The sequence below is a fragment of the Chiloscyllium plagiosum genome, unplaced genomic scaffold, assembly GCF_037043375.1.
Source record: "Chiloscyllium plagiosum isolate Xiang-an unplaced genomic scaffold, Cpla_swu_hap1 HiC_scaffold_35, whole genome shotgun sequence".
Classification (NCBI taxonomy): Eukaryota; Metazoa; Chordata; class Chondrichthyes; order Orectolobiformes; family Hemiscylliidae; genus Chiloscyllium; species Chiloscyllium plagiosum.
This window is the reverse complement of record NW_028270173.1, coordinates 49,627,195-49,648,691: the sequence shown is the minus strand read 5'-3', so window position 1 is coordinate 49,648,691 and position 21,497 is coordinate 49,627,195. Positions and strand designations below refer to the sequence as shown.

Genomic DNA, 21,497 nt, shown 5'->3' with positions numbered 1-21,497 from the left:
TGAAAGGCTATACAGTTAGCAGGCTAAACACCAGTTATTTTTTCAAGACAACAGGCTTTTGAATTTAGCCAATTAATTTGAGCAGCGACTTCGATACCAAAAATCTATTAAATTTAAGGCTGATGATTTTAACAACAGAAGACCAATCCTATTGTGTGAAATATTGATATGTCATCAAGGAGATGAAGGTAGGGGGCAGTTGGATAAAGACCCCAGAGCTAACTGCCCTCCAGCAGAGCCAATGGCCCTCAGCTCTTAAGAGAGAATCACTGGCTCTCACAGCCTCATCTATGTCTTAGAGAAAGTGCCATTAAAATAAAAATGGTACCAGTGGTACAGCTAGTTAATATTCCTGACAGAAGAATTGTTGGAGAAGGCATAGAACATTCCAGAAGGCACGTAACATGGATGTAATTTTGAGAGACTAAATATTTTTATGTATAAGTGGGACTGTTCTTTATTGGAACAGCATACCATTAGAATCTTGCTGTAATTGGGAATAGTTAGAAGTTAATCGGGATTAATTCTGCTTGTTAATAGTTTAGTTAATTTGTTCACTGTTCGAGTGAGATAAATAGATGGTAACGAATTGATTTTAAAGTGAGTGTCAGGGATTTATTTTATTGAACCGCTTGAAGTTGCTGAGGTACACCACTCTGCACACCCCCTTTTACAGATTATGAGGTGAGGTGTTCCTCTTTGGGGATGAGGGGGGTGGGAGGGGGGTGGAGTCAACCTCCACTTTATAACACAAGGAAATTCTTCGCAGTTTTAACTCTCTGCTCTTCATCATGAGTTGCCAATACTTCACAAAGTGAATTCTTGAACTCCAACAAAGTAGTCTCTCCAAGACTGTGATATGTGTCTGATTTATTTTCATGGCCTTATCCACTTCTCAATGTTACTTTGTTTGATTTTTTTCAAACTTTGACCAAGTTCTTCCGTTAGATTTTGAAATTGTTTTCTTTCAGCTTCTGGTACAAGTTCATATGAACATGAGACGGCTGTTTTTAGAATCATGGATTCATAGACTCCCTACAGTATGGGGACAGGCCATTTGGCCCAACAAGTCCACCCGACCCACCGAAGGGTATCCCACAAAGACCCCACACCCTGTGTCCTGCCAATGGGAGAAAGGTCAGTTTTCCCTGTGTCTGTTTCACAGCGAGTAACTCAACCTGTCTGTGTCTGATCTCCCTGGGAACTGGTGACAGAAATCTGTTCACCTCTTTATTGGGTTTTTTACTGAGACTGGGACTGAGACTGGTTCGGCAACTTCAAGTTCAGCAAATGATCAAATTACTTTGTCGATCGGGAAATGGCATTATGGGTAGGAAGGAATGTTTATTTTGTTAATTTTTCAGTTTGTGAACAGCAGATATTTTCCAATCACTTTTTATTCCCAATCCCTGACTGGAATAGGGAGAGTGGATTCCCAGAATGTTGCTGATCCTTTTCTCCGTCTCCCTGTGTTTTTCCTGGGTCTCTCCCGGTAAGTACAGAATTCAGCTTTCCATTCTCTCTCTCTCTCTCTCTCTGTGTCTGGGGTGAATGTGAATCTCTTGGTGAGAGTTTGAAATGGGGGATATTTGATCAGCCGCCTGTTATACACATTGAAGGCAGCACAGTCTGGAAGACTCTGATGGGATTTGTGTCCAGGTTCGTAATCTAAAAGCTTCTTAACAGTGCAAGGTTTGTGAAAGTTTGCAGCTCAGGTTGAGATTTAGGGTGTAGGTTTGCTCACTGAGCTGTAGGTTTGATATCCTGACGTTTCATTACCTGGCTCGGTAACATCATCAGTGGCGACCTCCAAGTGAAGCGAAGCTGTTGTCTCCTGCTTTCTATTTATATGTTTGTCCTGGATAGGGTTCCTGGGATTTGTGGTGATGCAGTAAACTAGGTTGGAAGAGAGACAGGTGAATCTCTGTCTCACCTGGAAGGACAGTTTGTGGCCCTGGATTGAGGTGAGGGGTGTGTTGAGCAGGTTTTGCATTTCTTCTGGTTGCACAGGGAGGTATCTGAGGGTTCGGGGGGGTTTGGTGGGGAGAGTGGTGCAAAGCAAGGAGTGTCAGAGGGAATGGTCCTTGTGGAAAACAGAGAGGGTTGGGGAGGGGAAGATGTTCTTTGGGAAGGGGAAGATGTTCTTGGTGGTGGGGTCTAGTTGGAGTTGGCAGAAGTGTTTAAGGGTGATGTGCTGGATGTGGAGACTGGTGGGATGGTAGGTGAGGACAGGGGGGACCACCCCCTTTATCTGCAGCTCCCCCCATACCCACCCCAAGTCCTGAAGAAGGGTTGTCCCCAAAATGATGAGTTCTCCACCTCCTGATGCTACCTGGCTTGCTGTGTTCTTCCAGCCTCCTGCCTCTCTGGTTTGGATTCCCAGCACCTGCAGTTTTTTTGTCTGTCAATAATAAAATGTGAGCTGTGGTGTGGATGGCCCTCAGTTTGAAATGTGTAAAAACAGTGTATTTTTATTGTGATTTTTAATATTGTGGACTGAAATGGGAAAGCCCTGTTTTCCAGCAGGGATTTACAAGGATGGCTGCATGTTTTGGAAGTAAGGAATTCGATACCTTTTGTGAACCCTGTTTGTGTAGCTGTTGGTTTCAGCTGAAATATCTCCACCAAGGCTGGTATCCTGTCACCAAGTCACATGTTCATAAGATCGAGGAGCAGAATTAGGCCATTCGGCCCATCAAGTCTGCTCTGCCATTCCATCATGGCTGTTCTGCTCCTCACCCCCATTTTCCTGCCTTCTCTCCATATCCCTTCACCCCATTACCAATTAAACATCTGTCTCACTCCTCCTTAAATTTACTCACTGTCCCAGCATCCACCGCACTTTGGGGGAATGAATCCCACCGATTCACAACCCTTTGGGAGAAGTCGCTTCTCCCCAACTCTGTTTGAAATTTGCTCCCTCTCATCCTACAACCTCCCGTCCGAGGATGCCCCACAAGGGGAAGCATCCATTCCCCATCCATTTTATCCATGACTTTTATCATCCTGACAACCTCAATTTGATCTCCCCTCATTCTTCGAAATTCCAGACAGTATCAGCCTACACTGGTCAATCTCTCTTCATGTGACAAACCCCTCATCTCTGGGATCAATCTCATGAACCCTCTTGGGAACTGCCTCCAATGCCATTACATCTTTCCTCAAATAAGGGAACCAAAGCTGTGCACAATACTCCAGGTGCGGTCTCTCCAATGCCTTGTATAGCTGCAACAATACGGCCTTCCCTTTATATTCTATTCCCTGAGTTAGGAAAGACAACATTCCATTCACTTGCTTTACTATCTGCTGGACCTGCATGCGAGCTTTCTGTACCTCATGAATGAGGACACCCACCTCCCTCTGTACCTCAGCATCACAAGTCTCTGCCCATGTAGATAAAAGGTCACCTTCCCATTGCTCGACCCCAATGCATGACCTCACACGTATCCGGGTTAAACTCCATCTGCCACATTTTGGCTGACTCCCCTACCCTATCTGTTGTAAGGTTCCTGTTTCCTCGTTGCAATTTACCGTCCTGCCTATTTTTGGCAACCTTCCCTATATCCAAGTCGTGAACGTAGATTGTCAGTAACTGGGGCCCAAGGACCAAACCCTGTGGCACTCCACTCGTAACCTTTTGCCATCCGGAAAAAAACCCTATTTATCCCGACTCTCTGTCTTCTGTCCATTAGCCAGTCATCTGCCCAAGATAATAAATTACCCATAATCCCATATTATCCTTTTGTGCGGCACCTCATCAAATACCTGCCAAAAGTCCAGATACATTACACCTAAAGGATCCCCATTATCTACTTTGCTTCTCACATCTTCAAAGCCATCTAGCAAATTAGTCAAACATGATTTGCCCTTCATAAACCCATACTGACTCTGATGGACTGCATTCTGACTTGCCACCTGTCCTGATATTGCTTCCTTAATAATTGATTCCATCAACAGATATTAAACTAACTGGTCTATAATTTTTGAATAAGATTAGTATTTTTCCAATCCATGGGAGCTTTTCCTGTGTCGAGGGAATTTTGGAATATTGTAATGAATGGATCCAATATCTCCACCATCACTTCCTTTAATTCCCTCGGCTCTTGGCCATCTGGACCGGGGGACTTGTCTGCCCTCAATCCTAATAGTTTGCTGAGTACCTTTTCCTGATCAATGCTGATTGTTTTACGTTCTCCCCTTTCTATTGCCACTGACTCGAACCAATAAGAATGGTCCTTCACTGTGAAAACTGGGGCAAAGCATTGCTTTGGCATCTCTGCCATTTCAGTTGTCCCCACAATTAACTCTCCAGTTTCACCTTCCAAGGGACCAACATTCACATCAGCGGCTCTCTTCCCTTTTGTATACTTATAGAAGCCTTTGCTCTCCTTTTTTGATATTTTGTGCCAATTTTCTTTCTTCATTTACCTTAGCTCCTGTTATTAATTTTTTGGTATCCCTTTGCTTATGTTTGATAGTTTCCCAAGCTTCCAGCCTGCCACTGGCTTTTGCAATATGGTAGACCTTCATTTTTGACTTTATATTGTCCTTGACCTCCTTTTTTAGCTATGGAAGGTTTTGACCTTCTACCCCCTGCCCTCCACCCCACACGCCCCCCCCCCTCCCCCCACCAACCCCCCAACGCCTTACCACCTTTCTTACTCACTGGGATATATTTTAGTTGTGAGGAATTTTACTAGCCCCTTAAACAACTGCCACTGCTCATCCACTCTCTTATCTTTTAGCCTTCCTGCCCAATCTACTCGAGCCAAATCTGTTCCCATGCCTCTCTCATTTCCTATGTTTAATTCCAGAACACTAGTGTGGGACTCCACTTTCACCCCCCAAACTGGAATCACCCTTTATTTACAGTTACATAGCACATGACAGTGACTCAGCTAGCACGGAGCCAGCTCCTCGAGTGGACAGAACCCCTGACCCTCCTGTTTATATCTGTCAGCTGGGGCTTCCTGATTGGATGAGGTTAACAGCCACAATCAGGGAACTCATATTCGATGAGATAAACCTGAGTGATATCATATAGATCAGTACACCAGTAAACTGGGGCTGAGGGGTGGTTTAAAGTGAAGCTGATTGGTTTGTGGCCTCATAGCCGGTTGTAATGACAGGGCTCCTCTGCCCGCCAACAGCAAGGTGATTGGTTGTCAGGGAACTGAACAGCTCAGGGTTGACAGCAAAATTGTATTGTATTTATTGTCATGTGTACCGAGGCACAGTGGAAAGCTTTGTCTTGTGAGCAATACAGGCAGATCACAGAGTTAAGTAGCATAGATAAGCAAATAATAATTAAAACAGCAGCAAAACAAAAACACAGGTACAGGCAAATGCTCCGCGTTTGTGAGTCCATTCAGTATTCTAGCAACAGTCGGGTCGAAATGGTTTCAAAACCAGCTGGTGAATGTATTCAGGCTTCTGTACCTTCTCCCTGATGGCAGAGGGTATACAAAAACATTGCCAGGGTGGGATGGATCTTTGAGAATGCTGGTGGCCTTTCCTTGACAGTGGGCCTGGTAGATGGATTCTAAAGATGGGAGGTTGACCTTTGTGATTGTCCGGGCTGAGTTCACCACTCACTGTAACCGTCTCCGATTTTGAATCGTACAGTTGCCATACCAGGTAGTGATACATCCAGATATAATGCTCTCGATGGCGCACCTATAAAAGTTGGCAGAGCATCATGCCAAATTCCCTCAGCTGCCTGAGGAAGAAGAGACGTTGTTGGGCCTTTGTCACCAGTGCATCCATGTGAAGAGTTCAAGAAAGCTTGTTGTGGATGACCACTCCCAGGAGCTTGACACTCTCCACTCGTTCCAGCTCTGTGCTGTTAATGTGTAGGGGGGCATGAGTAACATCCCACCGAAAGTCAATAATGAGTTCCTTGGTTTTGCCGGCATTGAGAGAGCTTGGTTATTCTCAGTGCACCATTTTTCCAGGTCTTTCATCTGTAGTCTCTATCGTCGCTATCTGAGATTCGACCGACTGTGGTGGTGTCATCAGCGAACTTGTAAATGACATTAGTCTGGTATTTGGTGACGCAGTCATGGGTATACAGTGAGTAGTGTAGGGGACTGAGTACGCACCCCTGGGGGGCTCCAGAATTAAGTGTTAGTGAGGATGAAATATTGTCCCCAATCTTCACTGATTATAGCCTGTGGGTCAGGAAACAGGTCAGGTTCAGAGAGTGGGGCTCAGTCTGAGATCACAAAGTTTAGTCATCAGTCTTGAGGGGATAATAGTGTTTTAATTTTTTTTTTAAATTACATCCTCAAGTGCATTTTAACAAACGGCCCAGATAAGGTATTGAAGGTGTAAACTCCCTGTGTGAGAATGTCTGTGCCACAATGGTCAGAATGATTCAAATCTAAAAACGGATTTACAGACTCTTACATGGGTTCATGCAGTTTTTGAGCAAAATACAATGTAATTCTGCAAGTACAAATTCACCCACAACTTATATGTGTATGTGTACATGTGGGTGTGCGTGTGTGTATGTTATGTGTGTGTAGGAGTGTCTGTGTGTGCCCGTCTGTGTGTGTGTGTGCCTGCCTGCCTGTCTGTGTGTGTGTGTGTGTGTGTGTTAGGTGTGTGTAGGAGTGTTCGTGTGTGTCCGTCTGTGTGTGTGTGTATGTTATGTGTGTGTAGGAGTGTCTGTGTGTGTCCGTCTGTGTGTGTATGTGTATGTAGGAATGTCTGTGTGTGTCCGTCTGTGTGTGTGTGTGTATGTGTATGTAGGAATGTCTGTGTGTGTCCGTCTGTGTGTGTGTGTGTGTGTATGTGTATGTAGGAATGTCTGTGTGTGTCCGTCTGTGTGTGCGTGTGTGTATGTGTGTGTATGTGTGTCCGTCTGTGTGTGAGACATAACAAACAATCCAGGTCTTTTTCAATATATGGTTTCAGTTATATCACACTGTAAACTTTTGCTGTCTATTCTGTGTCCTACAATCTTATTCTCCACAATCACCTGATGAAGTAGCAGCTCTCCGAAAATTAGTGCTTCCAAATAAACCGATTGGACTGGAACCTGGTGTTGTGTGATTTTTAACTTTGTCCACCCCAGTCCAACACCAGTGCCTCCCAATTAATGAAGCAAACCCCAGTTCGAATACCGAATGAAATGATGTGGCACAGCTCCTGTTTAAATGACAGGGATAAATGAAGCGAAATTGGACATTTTTAACATCCAATGGCAGAACTAGGAAATATCAACCAAATCATTGAGTAAACTTCCTCGTCTCTTGCTTTCTCCCAACAATCTCTCTCTCTTCCTTCCCGCTGTTCTCTCTCTCTCTCTTTCCCCTCCCCAGTGTCTCTCTCTCTCTCTTTCTTTCTGTTCCTCCTGAGTCTCTCCACCTCCTCCCAGCTCTTATCCCCTCCCTACCCTCAGCCTCTTTCCCATCCCCTCCCCAATCTTTAATCCAACCTTCCCCAGAGTCTCATTTCCCTCCCTGGTCTCAACCCCTACCCCCCGCTCCCCATCCCAGTTTCTTTCTGTCCTGTGTAATCTCTCTCTCTCCCCCTCCTTCACAGTCTTTATCCCCTCATCAGTCCCTTTGCTCCTCCCAATCCCTTTCCCTCCCCTGCAATATCTTTGCCTTCTACGCCTGTCTCTTGCCCTTCTTGATCTGTAACCCCACCCATTCTATTCCTCCAGGTCCCAGTCTCTTTTGTCCTCATCCCAATGCTCTCTCTTCACCTCTGACCTTCCTTATCTCATTTCCAAACCCTCCACATTCTCTCCTCACTCCTCAGTGTCCCTCCTCCATGCTGTACAGTCTCTCTTCCTTATTTCCCAGTTCCTTCCCAGTGTCTCTCTCTCCCCCATCCCCAGTATTTATTTTCCAATGCTAGTCTCCATCCCACCCCAATCTCTGTCCTTCCCCAGTTTCTGTCCCTCCCCAGTCTCCGTCCCTCCCCTGTCTCCATCCCTCCCCAGTCTGGCTCTCCTTATCCCCCATGTCTCTCTTCCTCCCCCCCACCAGCCACATTCTGTCTTGTTTGCTAGTTCCTCTCCCTCCCAGTTTCCCTTCCAGTGCTTGTTCTGCAGTTTGATAACCAGCTCCTCGAACTGTTTATATTACAGAGACTAACTCACGAACTATAAAATATACAATTGTCTCAGGAGAACAAGATTTCCCTGAAGTCACTGTTGTTGCAATGGTCAACGGAATACAAACAGGTTACTTTGACAGTGATACCCGTCGCTGTGTCCCCAGGCAGCAGTTCCTGGCTGATTCACTCAGTGTGAAATTCTGGGACGATGCTACAGATCAGGCGATCACACACACCAGGCTGGCAAAGGGGAATCTGAAATCGATCATGAAAAGGACAAACCAGACTTCAGGTAAAATCTCACCGTCAATTGTCCACATTATCCCCCAGGTCACTCCACTTGGTCCATCTCCCAGCACTGACCCCTGGGTCTGTCCACTCAGTCCATCTCCCAGCACTGACCCCTAGGTCACTCCACTCAGTCCATCCCCCAGCACTGACCCCTGGGTCACTCCACTCAGTCCTTCCCCCAGCACTGATCCCTGGGTCACTCCACTCAGTCCATCCCCCAGCACTGACCCCTGGGTCACTCCACTCAGTCCTTCCCCCAGCACTGACCCCTGGGTCACTCCACTCAGTCCATCCCCCAGCACTGACCTTGGAATGTAAAGTGAAATGAGGACTGTCAACTAATTCTGCAACTTTACCTTGAGATTGGAACCCTTTTCCCTCTGATCAGACTGTGACCCTCATCCCCTATTTCCATCTGATATTTGATCCCCTTTCCCTCTGATCAGACAGTGTGTGATTATCTATTATTTATTGATGATTGATCCCTGTCTGGTCACTGACAGGAATTCACACTCTCCAATGGATACATTCTGTTGAGGTCAGTGAAGATGGCTCTGTGAAGAGATCGATGAGATTTGGATTTGATGGAAAGGACCACATTAGTTTAGAGCCAGACAGAATGAGATGGGTTGCCGCAAATCACTTTGCAGTGATCAATAAAGAGAAATGGAATGCGGATCAATCCTGGAACTACTATTGGGAATCATATCTGCAAAAAACATCTGTTGAACATTTAAACAGATATCTGGAAGTTGGAAAGGATTATTTCACAAGGAAAGGTATGTATTTCAGTTCTGTTCCATGTTCTGATCTAACCTCACTGATCTATGAAACCGCTCTTCCATTCCATTCAGTGTCTGTCTGTTGTTTGTGGTTTCACCCTTTCCCATCACAGTTCAGCCTGAAGTGTTCATCTCCAGGAGGGAGCCCAATGGTCAGGACAAGCCGCTCACTCTCTCCTGCCTGGTCACTGGGTTTGATCCTGCAGACATCGAGGTGACCTGGCTAAGGAATGGAAAGGTCATGTCTGAGACACGTTCCTCGGGGATACGACCGAACCAAGATGGGACCCATCAGATCCAGAAAGAGATTGAGATCAATGCTGGGGATGAGGATCAATACTCCTGTCACATTGAACACAGCAGCCTGGCAGAGGGCAAGCTCTATCAGTGGGGTAAGGGACTGGAGAGTGTGTCTGTGTCTGTGTGTCTGTGTCTGTGTGTCTGTGTCTGTGTGTCTGTGTCTGTGTGTCTGTGTCTGTGTGTCTGTGTCTGTGTGTGTGTGTGTGTGTATATACATGTGACAGATGAAACTATTTAGAGGACACTTTTTCACTTCCTTGTTTGCAACTACCCACCTTGTTCTCTGCGTTGATATGTCATGTTGGTCTCAATTGTGTTAAAGATTTCAATTCTAAGTTTGAAAGGGTCTCCGAATCCCAAACTTCCAGCACCTTTTGGGGATTCCAGATTCCCACAGCCCTGTTATTGGTGAAGTTCTCATCGATTTCACTCCAGAATAATCTCACCAGAATTACAAGAAGATTTGCTTGTATTCCAGGCTTCAGCACCAGACATGGGCCCAGATTGTCCAGCAGCCAGATAGTCAGAGACTGGACACACCTGGAGAGAGGAGGGTCTGGACCCCTCAGAATTCCTGACTCACTGAATGGGATTTGTCTGGGAAGTTTCAAACCGTATCCGGAACCCTCTGGAAAGATCTCAGGTTCTGAGGTTAGGGATTGGAAGCTTCTTTAACTCCTAGTGTGATGATGCTGCCACTTTAAAAGGTTGTTGGTGTCCTAGTTTTTGTTTTGAAGAGAGGTTGTAAGGCAGAGGCACCAAACTCGCTGCTGATGATGACTGAGGTAAACAAGTTGTGAGGCCTTGGAGTTTTTATTTAAGCTGGAACAATAGAAGCAGTCTGAATGGGCGTGGCCAGCTCTCACAGATCCAGATTTCTTAGTTTGGTTTTTTTCAGTTACGTCAGAAGCCTTTGGGGTCTCAAAAGAGGTGGCAGCTTCAGTGAATGTCACCTGGCTTCTACTGTCTGCATTTTTTTCTTGATATTGTTTCCTCCTGGATTGGAGAACTGCATGTAAGAATCTGTGTCTGAATTTACCTTTTTGCCAAGGTGTTTATAGGATGTTACAATATTGCAACAGTTAATTAATAATAGGTACTATGTTCAGTTACATTTTTCAATTGTTAAGTTATTCAAACTTCCTTTTTCTTTTGTTTGTATTTTAATTACAGCGTTTAAATAAATTGTGTTTTGCTTAACATTGAGTTGTTTGAACACTTGCATTGCATCTGGAACACTGCACTTCCCATCCAGTTTTAAAATAAGAAGCAGTTCAGATCTAGACTACCTTCTTCAGATATTTTGAGGGGGCCTGGTGTGGTCCCTAACACCATAGAGCTGGAAAACCGACCATCTCCAAACGTACTGCTGATCCCTCCATTCACACACTGACGAGGGTATCTAGTCAGCGTGGGCAAGTTGGACTGAACATACACACTTGTTGTGTGACTCTTTAACTCTTTGACTCCATCCCCTCAAAATACATGACCTGACATTCTGCAACCAACACTTGACCTCTCCCCAGCACCAACACCAGCTCACCGCCTCCAGACGTCTGTCAGACTCGCAGTGCATCACCCTGGACAGACAACTGGGACACAACACAGAACTTCACAACTGGATCCCTAACAAGGCCCCCTCACCAGCCCACTGTGGCACCCAAACCCCATTCCATTGGTACTCAACATCCCCAACACTCACCAGTGAGTTCCCAAACTGCCCCTTGCCCAACCACTGAGGAAGTGCCTTTCTGGGAGACCGAACTAGACCCCTCCAACCATTCACTCACTCCTTCACCTCACCCAAGGCCGATCTACCCCACCAGCACTAGTAAGGACAGGACACAGAGATATTGGGGAGAATGGGAACTGAACTGTCTGGGGAGGTAACCCCCAGGACAGGTACAACACGATGTTTATACCCCTATCAATGGGATCCTTGGTGACTTCACTGGAGAGTGAAATTGGGAGAGGGTCAAACCAGCATTTCAACCAATCCCAACAATTCCCAACAGCTCGGAGCAGTTATAATTGTTCCCAATCAACACAGGGTTAGAAATAAATCCAGGAACAGAGAGAATCCTGATATATTTCCAATGTGTTTCAGAAAATCTGAAAAGCAATTGGCTGCATTCCCAACTTGGAAGTCTCATTGCATCAATGGTCATTCTATTGGCTGTTATTGTCGGGATAGTCAGAACAATCATCTGGAAATGGTCACGGAGAGGTAAGAATCAGAGAAAGGAGAACGTAGAACTGAGGGGACAGAGTGAGTGGGGGGGGAGTCTCCAGTACTGGGAGTACAGGGCACTGTGGGGAATGGAACTGATTGAATTCCCACACACAGATACACACGTATAAACACGTCTCGTTCCCTGTCTGATCTTCCTTTATGTGATCAGCCCAGACCAGGTCTAATATTGATCATTAGACCCACTGCACCCAATCAGACCCTCACTGACTGAATATTAATGGAATGGAAGGGGTTTTCTGCATCTCCATAAAGTGTAAGGATGGAGGGGAGTGTGGGAATGAGGATTTCTGACACAATCCCTGTAAAACCTTCCTTCCTGCCTTGTTTGGGCACCATCACCTTGATAAATTTTGAAGCTCTCTCTCCCTTAATGAGTTTGTGCAGTTTTGGATGACTTATTACTTTGGTTTGACCCTCGGCGTGTGACTCTGATACCGATCATGTTATTCCAGGCATTTGGTTTGTCTCCAGTCCCACCGTATTTTTAATGTTTTGGAATGATCTCTCTGCCCCATTTAATGGGATTCTGGATCATCCCTTCTCTTGTTATCCAGCTGTTGACACTTTCCTCCCACCATCTGACATTTGTGATCACCTGCAGAGACTCCACTCACCCCATTTGGATGATCTTTTGATCTCTCTGCCCATTGATCTCCCTGCTGATAAATTCGGTGTCTGTGAGCTTCTCTCTCACTTCACCTGAGGAAGGGGCTACGCTCAGAAAGCTTGTGATTTCAAACAAACCTGTTGGACTGTAACTTGGGGCCGTGTGTGATTTCTGACTGTGTTCACACGAGTCCAATACCAACACCCCCACATCAATCTCCATCCCCTCACACTTGTTGTGTTCTCACTCTCTGAGAATGGATTATTCCCCATCCTAATGGACATTTATTTTGTTTCTGCAGGTTCACCAAATGGGACCTACACAACAGCTCTCAGTAAGTGGCTGAGGGGACAGAGTGTTGGGAATGATGGATAAGGTAATGGGAGGTGTAGAGTAGATTCCCTACAGTGTGGAAACAGGCCCTTCAGCCCAACAAGTCCATACCGACCCTCCAAAGAGTAACCCACCCAGACCCATTCCCCTACCCTATATTTACCCCTGACTAACACACCTAACACGATGGGCAATGTAACATGGCCAATTCACCTGACCTGCACATCTTTGGATTGTGGGCAGAAACTGGAGCACCCGGAGGAAACCCACACAGACACGGGGAGAGTGTGCAAACTCCGCACAGTCACCCGAGGTGGGAATTGTACCCGGGTCCCTGGTGCTGTGCGGCAACAGTGCTAACCACTGAGCCACCGTGCTGCCCCTATTAGAGTGTAGAGTTATATTTGCCAGGGTGTTGCTCAGGGTGATGGGTCCGTCTCCTCACAATGCTGTTTCTCAGCCAACACTCGCTTATCGTCCTGTTTCTCGACTCCATGTCCCCAGTGTCTCTCCTTCGAATTGTCACCCTCCATTCTCTTCCCCCACTGCCCCTCCCTCCACTCACTCACCCTTAATTCCCACTGGGGGGGGGGCTCGGAGAGTCTGGTTAGTTAGTGCTGAGGGCGATTAAATCCTGGGTCCAGTGAGTGGTAGAGAATATCTCACACTGTCTCATTTTATATTTGATATAACTTCTCACATTCTGTTTTTATTTTCTCAGCTTCTGATATCTCTGGTGCAGCTTCTTCATGATTCAGTAAGTGACATGTCAACTTTTCTCTGACTGAAATTTATTCAGATTAATATTCTCTAGATTTATTTGTAGCATTTTCACATCCCTCCTGACCCTGTCCCACCCTCCCAGACACTGTTAAACCCTGTCAGACTAATTCCCCTCCCCTCCTGACCCTGTCCCACCCTCCCAGTCACTGTTAAACCCTGTCAGACTAATTCCCCTCCCCTCCTGACCCTGTCCCACCCTCCCAGTCACTGTTAAACCCTGTCAGACTAATTCTCCTCCCCGCCTGACCCTGTCCCACCCTCCCAGACACTGTTAGACCCTGTCGGACTAATTCCCCTCCCCTCCTGACCCTGTCGCACCCTCCCAGACACTGTTAGACCCTGTCGGACTAATTCCCCTCCCCTCCTGACCCTGTCGCACCCTCCCAGACACTGTTAGACCCTGTCAGACTAATTCCCCTCCCCTCCTGACGCTGTCCCACCCTCCCAGACACTGTTAGACCCTGTCAGATTAATCCCCCTCCCCTCCTGACTCTGTCGCACCCTCCCAGACACTGTTAAACCCTGTCAGATTAATTCCCCTCCCCTCCTGACCCTGTCGCACCCTCCCAGACACTGTTAAACCCTGTCAGACTAATTCCCCTCCCCTCCTGACCCTGTCGCACCCTCCCAGACACTGTTAAACCCTGTCAGATTAATCCCCCTCCCCTCCTGACCCTGTCGCACCCTCCCAGACACTGTTAAACCCTGTCAGATTAATCCCCCTCCCCTCCTGACCCTGTCGCACCCTCCCAGACACTGTTAAACCCTGTCAGATTAATTCCCTTCCCCTCCTGACCCTGTCCCACCCTCCCAGACACTGTTAAACCCTGTCAGATTAATCCCCCTCCCCTCCTGACCCTGTCCCACCCTCCAAGACACTGTTAAACCATGTCAGACTAATTCCCCTCCCCTCCTGACTCTGTCCCACCCTCCCAAACACTGTTAAACCCTGTCAGTCTAGTTCCCCTCCCCTCCTGACACTGTTCCACCCTCCCAGACACTGTTAAACCCTGTCAGAATAATTCCTTCCCCTCCTGACCCTGTCCAACCCTCCCAGACACTGTTAAATGCTATCAGACTAATCCCACTCCCCTCCTGACCCTGTCCCACCCTCCCAGACACTGTTAATCCCTGTCAGACTAATCCCCCTCCCCTCCAAACCCTGTCCCACCCTCCCAGTCACTGTTAAACCCTGTCAGACTAATTCCACTCCCCTCCTGACCCTGTCACACCCTCCCAGACACTGTTAAACCTTGTCAGACTAATCCCCCACCCCTCCTGACCCTGTCCCACCCTCCCAGACACTGTTAAATGCTATCAGACTAATCCCACTCCCCTCCTGACCCTGTCCCACCCTCCCAGACACAGTTAATCCCTGTCAGACTAATTCCCCTCCCCTCCTGACCCTGTACTACCCTCCCAGACACTGTTAATCCCTGTCAGACTCATTCCCCTCCCGACCCTGTCCCACCCTCCCAGACACTGTTAAATGCTATCAGACTAATCCCACTCCCCTCCTGACCCTGTCCCACCCTCGCAGACACAGTTAATCCCTGTCAGACTAATTCCCCTCCCCTCCTGACCCTGTCCCACCCTCCCAGACACTGTTAAATGCTATCAGACTAATCCCACTCCCCTCCTGACCCTGTCCCACCCTCCCAGACACAGTTAAACCCTGTCAGACTAATTCCCCTCCCCTCCTGACCCTCTCCCACACTCCTAGTCACTGTTAAACCCTGTCAGACTAATTCCCCTCCCTTCCTGACCTGTCCCACCCTCCCAGACACTGTTAAATCCTGTCAGACTAATTCCCCTCCCCTCCTGACCTGTCCCACCCTCCAGAAACTGTTAAACCCTGTCAGACTAATTCCCCTCCCCTCCTGACCTGTCCCACCCTCCCAGACACTGTTAAACCCTGTCAGACTAATTCCCCTCCCCTCCTGACCCTGTTCCATCCTCCCAGACACTGTTAAACCCTGTCAGACTAACTCCCCTCCCCTCCTGACCCTGTCCCATCCTCCCAGACACTGTTAAACCCTGTCAGACTAACTCCCCTCCCCTCCTGACCCTGTCCCACCCTCCCAGACACTGTTAAACGCTATCAGACTAATCCCCCTCACCTCCTGACCCTGTCCCACCCTCCTATTCACTGTTAAACCCTTTCAGACTAATTCCCCTCCCCTCCTGACCTGTCCCACCCTCCCAGACACTGTTAAATCCTGTCAGACTAATTCCCCTCCCCTCCTGACCTGTCTCACCCTCCCAGACACTGTTAAACCATGTCAGACTAATTCCCCTCCCCTCCTGACCCTGTCCCATCCTCCCAGACACTGTTAAACCCTGTCAGACTAACTCCCCTCCCCTCCTGACCCTGTCCTACCCTCCCAGACACTGTTATACCCTGTCAGACTAATTCCCCTCCCCTCCTGACCCTGTCCCGCACTCTCAGTCGCTGTTAAACCCTGTCAGACTAATTCCCCTCCCCTCCTGACCCTGTCCCACCCTCCCAGACACTGTTAAACCCTGTCAGACTAATTCCCCTCCCCTCCTGACCCTGCCCCACCCTCCCAGACACTGTTAAACCCTGTCAGACTAATTCCCCTCCCCTCCTGACCCTGTCCCACACTTCCAGTCGCTGTTAAACCCTGTCAGACTAATTCCCCTCCCCTCCTGATCTGTCCCACCCTCCCAGTCACTGTTGAACCCTGTCAGACTAATTCCCCTCCCCTCCTGACCCTGTCCCACCCTCCCAGACACTGTTAAACCCTGTCAGACTAATCCCCCTCCCCTCCTGACCCTGTCCCACCCTCCCAGACACTGTTAATCTCTGTCAGACTAATTCCCCTCCCCTCCTGACACTGTCCCACCCTCCCAGTCACTGTTGAACCTGTCAGACTAATTCCCCTCCCCTCCTGACCCTGTTCCACCCTCCCTGACACTGTTAAACCCTGTCAGACTAATCCCCCTCCCCTCCTGACCCTGTCCCACCGTCCCAGACACTGTTAAACACTGTCAGACTAATTCCCCTCCCCTCCTGACCCTGTCCCACCCTCCCAGACACTGTTAATCCCTGTCAGACTAATTCCCCTCCCCTCCTGACACTGTCCCACCCTCCCAGTCACGGTTGAACCCTGTCAGACTAATTCCCCTCCCCTCCTGACCCTGTCCCACCCTCCCTGACACTGTTAAACCCTGTCAGACTAATCCCCCTCCCCTCCTGACCCTGTCCCACCCTCCCAGACACTGTTAAACACTGTTGGACTAATTCCCCTCCCCTCCTGACCCTGTCCCACCCTCCCAGTCACTGTTAAACCCTATCAGACTAACTCCCCTCCCCTCCCCACCCTGAAGTGATTGCCTCGTGTCTGTCCATTCCTGACCTTGTGGGTTTCCTGGCCCCCCGTACAGGACATTCCCGGAGCCTCATTGCAGAATAACAGGATTCTCCTGTTCCAGTGTGAACATGGACATCATTGGCCATCCTTCCATATCACAGCAGACACACAGAATTACAACTCATTGTTCACACTCAATTCCTTCAGGACTGAGGTCAATTTTTCTGGGAATGTGTTTCCACAGATTGAGCAGTGGATCCCAGATCCCCAGGTTTGGATCCTGCTTCTTCAAGTGAGACCTTCTCAAGTCGTGTTTCCATCCCGTCTCAGAAATGTGAGCAGTGTCACCGTCAGAGGGATCTTCACAGATGGTTCCTCCCTCACACTTTCTCATCCTCACTGTCTTCAGTCGGTCACTGATTTACCTGAAATGAAGCAACATCCCGAGGCAACTCAGAGGCAATTTTTATATTGAAGGAATTGATTTTGCATCTGACATTAACAAATTTCAAATGTTATGTAAATCTCTGTACATAAATATCAGTTTTACATATTCTAATTCTTAAATAAATATATAAATATTATAAATCTGAGTTATTGGTGAATACTAAAATCTATCACTACTTATCACCATTGTTTAACTACAATCACCAATATGTGTCATTTGTAATCATTAAAAGTTATTTATTGACTTATTAATTTTGATTTTTTATTAATATTTCACAAGAACGATTCTATTCATTTACACAGCAGCAGCTTGTGGCTCTTGGAACCAGCAGATGCTGAGCTTCAATTCAATGTGAACTGGGGGAGTTAAGACCATATCCATCTGCCTCTATTGTAAAATCCAAGTCCCAGATGATAACTCCATACCCATCAACACAATAAGGGAAAGTCCATTCCCAGAGAGTGGGAACACACAAGTGTGAGGGAATGGAGATTGTGTCAGAACCTGATGGAGATTCTGGACATCGCTTCCATTCCATCGATATTCCCTGAGGATGTGAGTGTGTGTGGTGGGTTTGATCAACATCAGACTTGTACTAAAGGACATAGCTGCGAGACTGGGTCTGCAGCAGGTAGTGAGGGAACCAACAAGAGGGAAAAACATACTTGATTCCATCTTTCCAATCTGCCAGCTGCAGGTACAAATGTCCATGACAGTCTCAGTGAGAGTGACCATCGCACTGTCCTTGTGGAGGCAAAGTCCCACTGTCACATTGGGAATAGCCTCCATCATATTGTGTGGCACTATCACTGTGTTAAATGGAACAGACTTGGATCAGATCTAGCAGCTCAAGCCTGGGTATCCACGAGGCACTGTGGGCTACCAACAGCAGCAGAATCATACTCCAGCACAATCTGTAACCTCATGGCCTGGCATAGCCCCCACTGAACCATTAGCACCAAGCCAGGGAATTAACCCTGGTTCAATGGGGAGTGCAGGAGGGCATGCCAGGAGCAGCACCAGGCATACCTGAAGATGAGGTGTCAACCTGGTGAAGCCACCAAACAGGATGACTTGCATGTCACATAACATAAGCTGCAAGTGATAGACAGAGCTAAGCGATCCCACAACCAACAGACCTGATCTCAGCTCTGCAGTCCTGCCACATCCAGCCAACTCACTGGAGGCTCCACAAATATTCCCACTCTCACTGATGAAACAGCCCATTACATCAGTGTGAAAGATAGGCCTGAAGGTTTCACAGCAATCTTCAGTCAGAAGTGTCATCTCAGCCTCCTCCAGTGGTCCCCAGCATTACAGATACCAGTCTTCAGCCAATTCAATTCACTCCACGTGATATCAAGAAACAGTTGAAGACACTGGGTACTACAAAGGATTCAGGCCCTGACAACATTCAGGCAATAGTACTGAAGGCTTGTGCTCGAGAACTTGCCACTCCCCTATCCAAACTGTTCCAGTCCAGTTACAACACTGGCATCTACCCACCAATGTAGAAAATTGCCCAGGTATATCTTAGACACAAAAAGCAGGACAAACCCAATCTGCCCCATCAGTCTCCTCTCGATCATCAGTAAAGTGATGGAAGGTGTCATTAACAGTGCGATCAAGCAGCACCTGCTCAGCAATAGCCTGCTCAGTGACGCCCAGTTTGGGCTCTGCCAGGGCCACTCAGCTCCTGACCTCAATACAGCCTTGGTTCGAACATGGCCAAAAGAGCTGAATTCCAGAGGGGAGGTGGGAGTGACAGCCCCTGACATCAAGGCTGCACTCAACCGAGTGTGGCATCATGGAACTCGAGCAGAACTGGAATCAATGGGTATTGGGGGAAACTCTCCAGTGGATAGAGTCACACCTGACACATAGGAAGGTGGTCTTGGTTGTGGGAGGTCAGTCACCTCAGCTCCAGGAAAGCTCTGCAGGAGTCCCTCAGCGTGGTGGCCTAGGCCCAACCGTCTTCAGCTGCTTCATCAATGACCTTCCCTCCATCATAAGGTCAGAAATGGGGATGTTTGCCAGTGATTGCACAATGTTCAGCACTATTTGCAACTCCTCAGACACTGAAGCAGTCCATGTTCAAATGCAACAAGATCTGGACAATATCCAGGCTTGGGCTGACAAGAGGCAAGTAACATTTGCGCCACACAAATGCCAAGTTATAACCATCACCAACAATAGACAATCTCACCACCACCCCTTGTCATTCAATGGTGTTACCATCACTGAATCCACCCACTGTCAACAGCCTGCGAGTTATCATTGATCAGAAACTCAACTGGTCTCACCACATAAATGCAGTGTCTACAAGAGCAGGTCAGAGGCTAGAGATACTGCAGCAAGTAACTTGTCTCCTTATTTCCCAAAGCCTGTCCACCAACTACAAGACACAGGTCAGGAGTGTGATGGAATACTCCCTGCTTGCCTGGATGAGTACAGCCATCTCAACACTGAAGAAGCTTGATACCATCCAGGACCTAGCAACCCAACTGATTGGCACTGTATCCACCAACATCCAGTCCCACCACCACTGACACTCAGTTACAGCAGTGTTTGCTATCTACAGAATTTCATCAAAGATCCTTAAACAGTGCCTTCCAAACCCACAACCACCTCCATCTGGAAGGTCAAGGTCAGCAGATATATGGGAACACCACCACCTTCATGTTCCCCTCCAAGCCACTCACCATCCTGACTCGGAAATATGTCACCATCCCTTCACTGTTGCTGGTCAAAATCCTGGATTTCCTTCCCTAATGGCATTGTGGCTCAACCCACAGGAGGTAGACTGCAGCAGTTCAAGAAGGCAGATCACCACCACCTTCTCAAGGGCAACTAGGGACGGGTAATAAATGCTGGCCAGTCAGAGACACCCACATCCCACAAAAACAGAATCAATACAAAAACTGGGGGAGGTGTGATACATGGTTATTGTCTCTGGAGGAGGAATCCCGTGACCAAAGTATCATTCCAGAATGAGAAGCCTCTTTCTCCTCCAGGGAGTTGTTCAATGTTCACACCTGGATGTGACAGGACAGCAGAGCTTCGATCTTATCTATCGGTTGTGGAATCACTAAGTTCTGACTCTACTCCCTCTGCTGTTTACTGCACGATCAGTCCTGATCTGTCACTTCACTGACCAACACCATCACTTACAAGTTCCCCTCCAAGCCACTCACCATCCTGACTTGGAAATATATTGCACTTGGTTCACTGTCACTGGGTCAAAATCCTGGAATTCCCTCCCACCACCACATGAGCTGCTGCTGTTCAGGAAGGAAGCTCACCCCCACCTTCTCAAGGACCGTTAGGGACGGGAAATAAATTCCAGCAGCCAGTGATTCCCATGTCTCTCCAGTAAATAAAAAAGACATCACTTTTCATCTCTCCTTGGTCCTGCTCCTGTGATCCCTCCCACATTCCTCATTGAACCGGGGTTGGTCCCCTGGCTTGGTGGTAATGAGAGACTGGGGGTTGGGGTGAGCCATGAGGTTACAGTTTGTATTGGATGGCAGTTCTGCTGGTGTTGATGACCCACAGTACCTCATGGACACACAGTCTTCATCTGCTCGATCTGTTCACATCCCACAGGAGGGGCTTGGGGGTGTGCCATGAGGTTTAATGGGGAAATGTGTTCTCACAAGATGGTTATTGGTAGGAGCAGGGTGCAGTGAACGTGCTGTAAACCGCCCCCCCCCCCCACACTGGGTTGTCTGTACCTGACTCTCGACATCAATCCCCCCCTCTCCCCCCACACTGGGATCTCTGTACCTGATTCTCACCATCAATCCCCCCACCCCCCACACACTGGGCTCTCTGTACCTGACCCTCACCATCAACTCCCCCCCCCCCACCAACCCTCACACTGGGATCTCTGTACCTGATTCTCAACATCAATTCCCCCCCCCCCCCGGGTTCTCTGTACCTGACTCTCACCATCAATCCCCCCCCACCCGGGTTCTCTGTACCTGTACCAACCGGATTCACTGTAATTAAAAGTTTCAATCAATTCTGAAATAAATCCTTTTCACAATAGCCCACAGGCCAACCTGACTCTCTGTAATTAATCCACTCCATGTTCCCTCACATTAAACTCTCTGTCAGGTTTAGCTCATTGACCATTGACTGGGTGATGAATCTCTCTCATTGTAACTGTGTCCTCCTGTTCTGAATCTCTCGGTTTAGTTTAAAACCAATCTCAGATTTCTCATTTCCAGACTGTTTAATGTTTTATAAATCCCATCAGGTGCTTCCTTTCCTGGTAGAATAGCCCAATTCT

At 47.8% G+C, this 21,497-nt stretch overlaps 1 protein-coding gene across 1 annotated transcript; it reads left to right on the top strand.

Moving 5' to 3' along the window:
- The first annotated feature begins 1,319 nt into the window (after window positions 1–1,319).
- LOC148140824 (class I histocompatibility antigen, F10 alpha chain-like) lies at window positions 1,320–17,558 on the top strand. The gene is made up of 6 exons (XM_087979600.1): window positions 1,320–1,492; window positions 8,102–8,362; window positions 8,865–9,140; window positions 9,257–9,535; window positions 12,606–12,635; window positions 17,479–17,558. The coding sequence occupies exons 1-6, from the start codon at window positions 1,441–1,443 to the stop codon at window positions 17,556–17,558; spliced, it is 978 nt and encodes a 325-aa protein (XP_087835726.1). The 5' UTR covers window positions 1,320–1,440.
- Window positions 17,559–21,497: the final 3,939 nt, after the last annotated feature.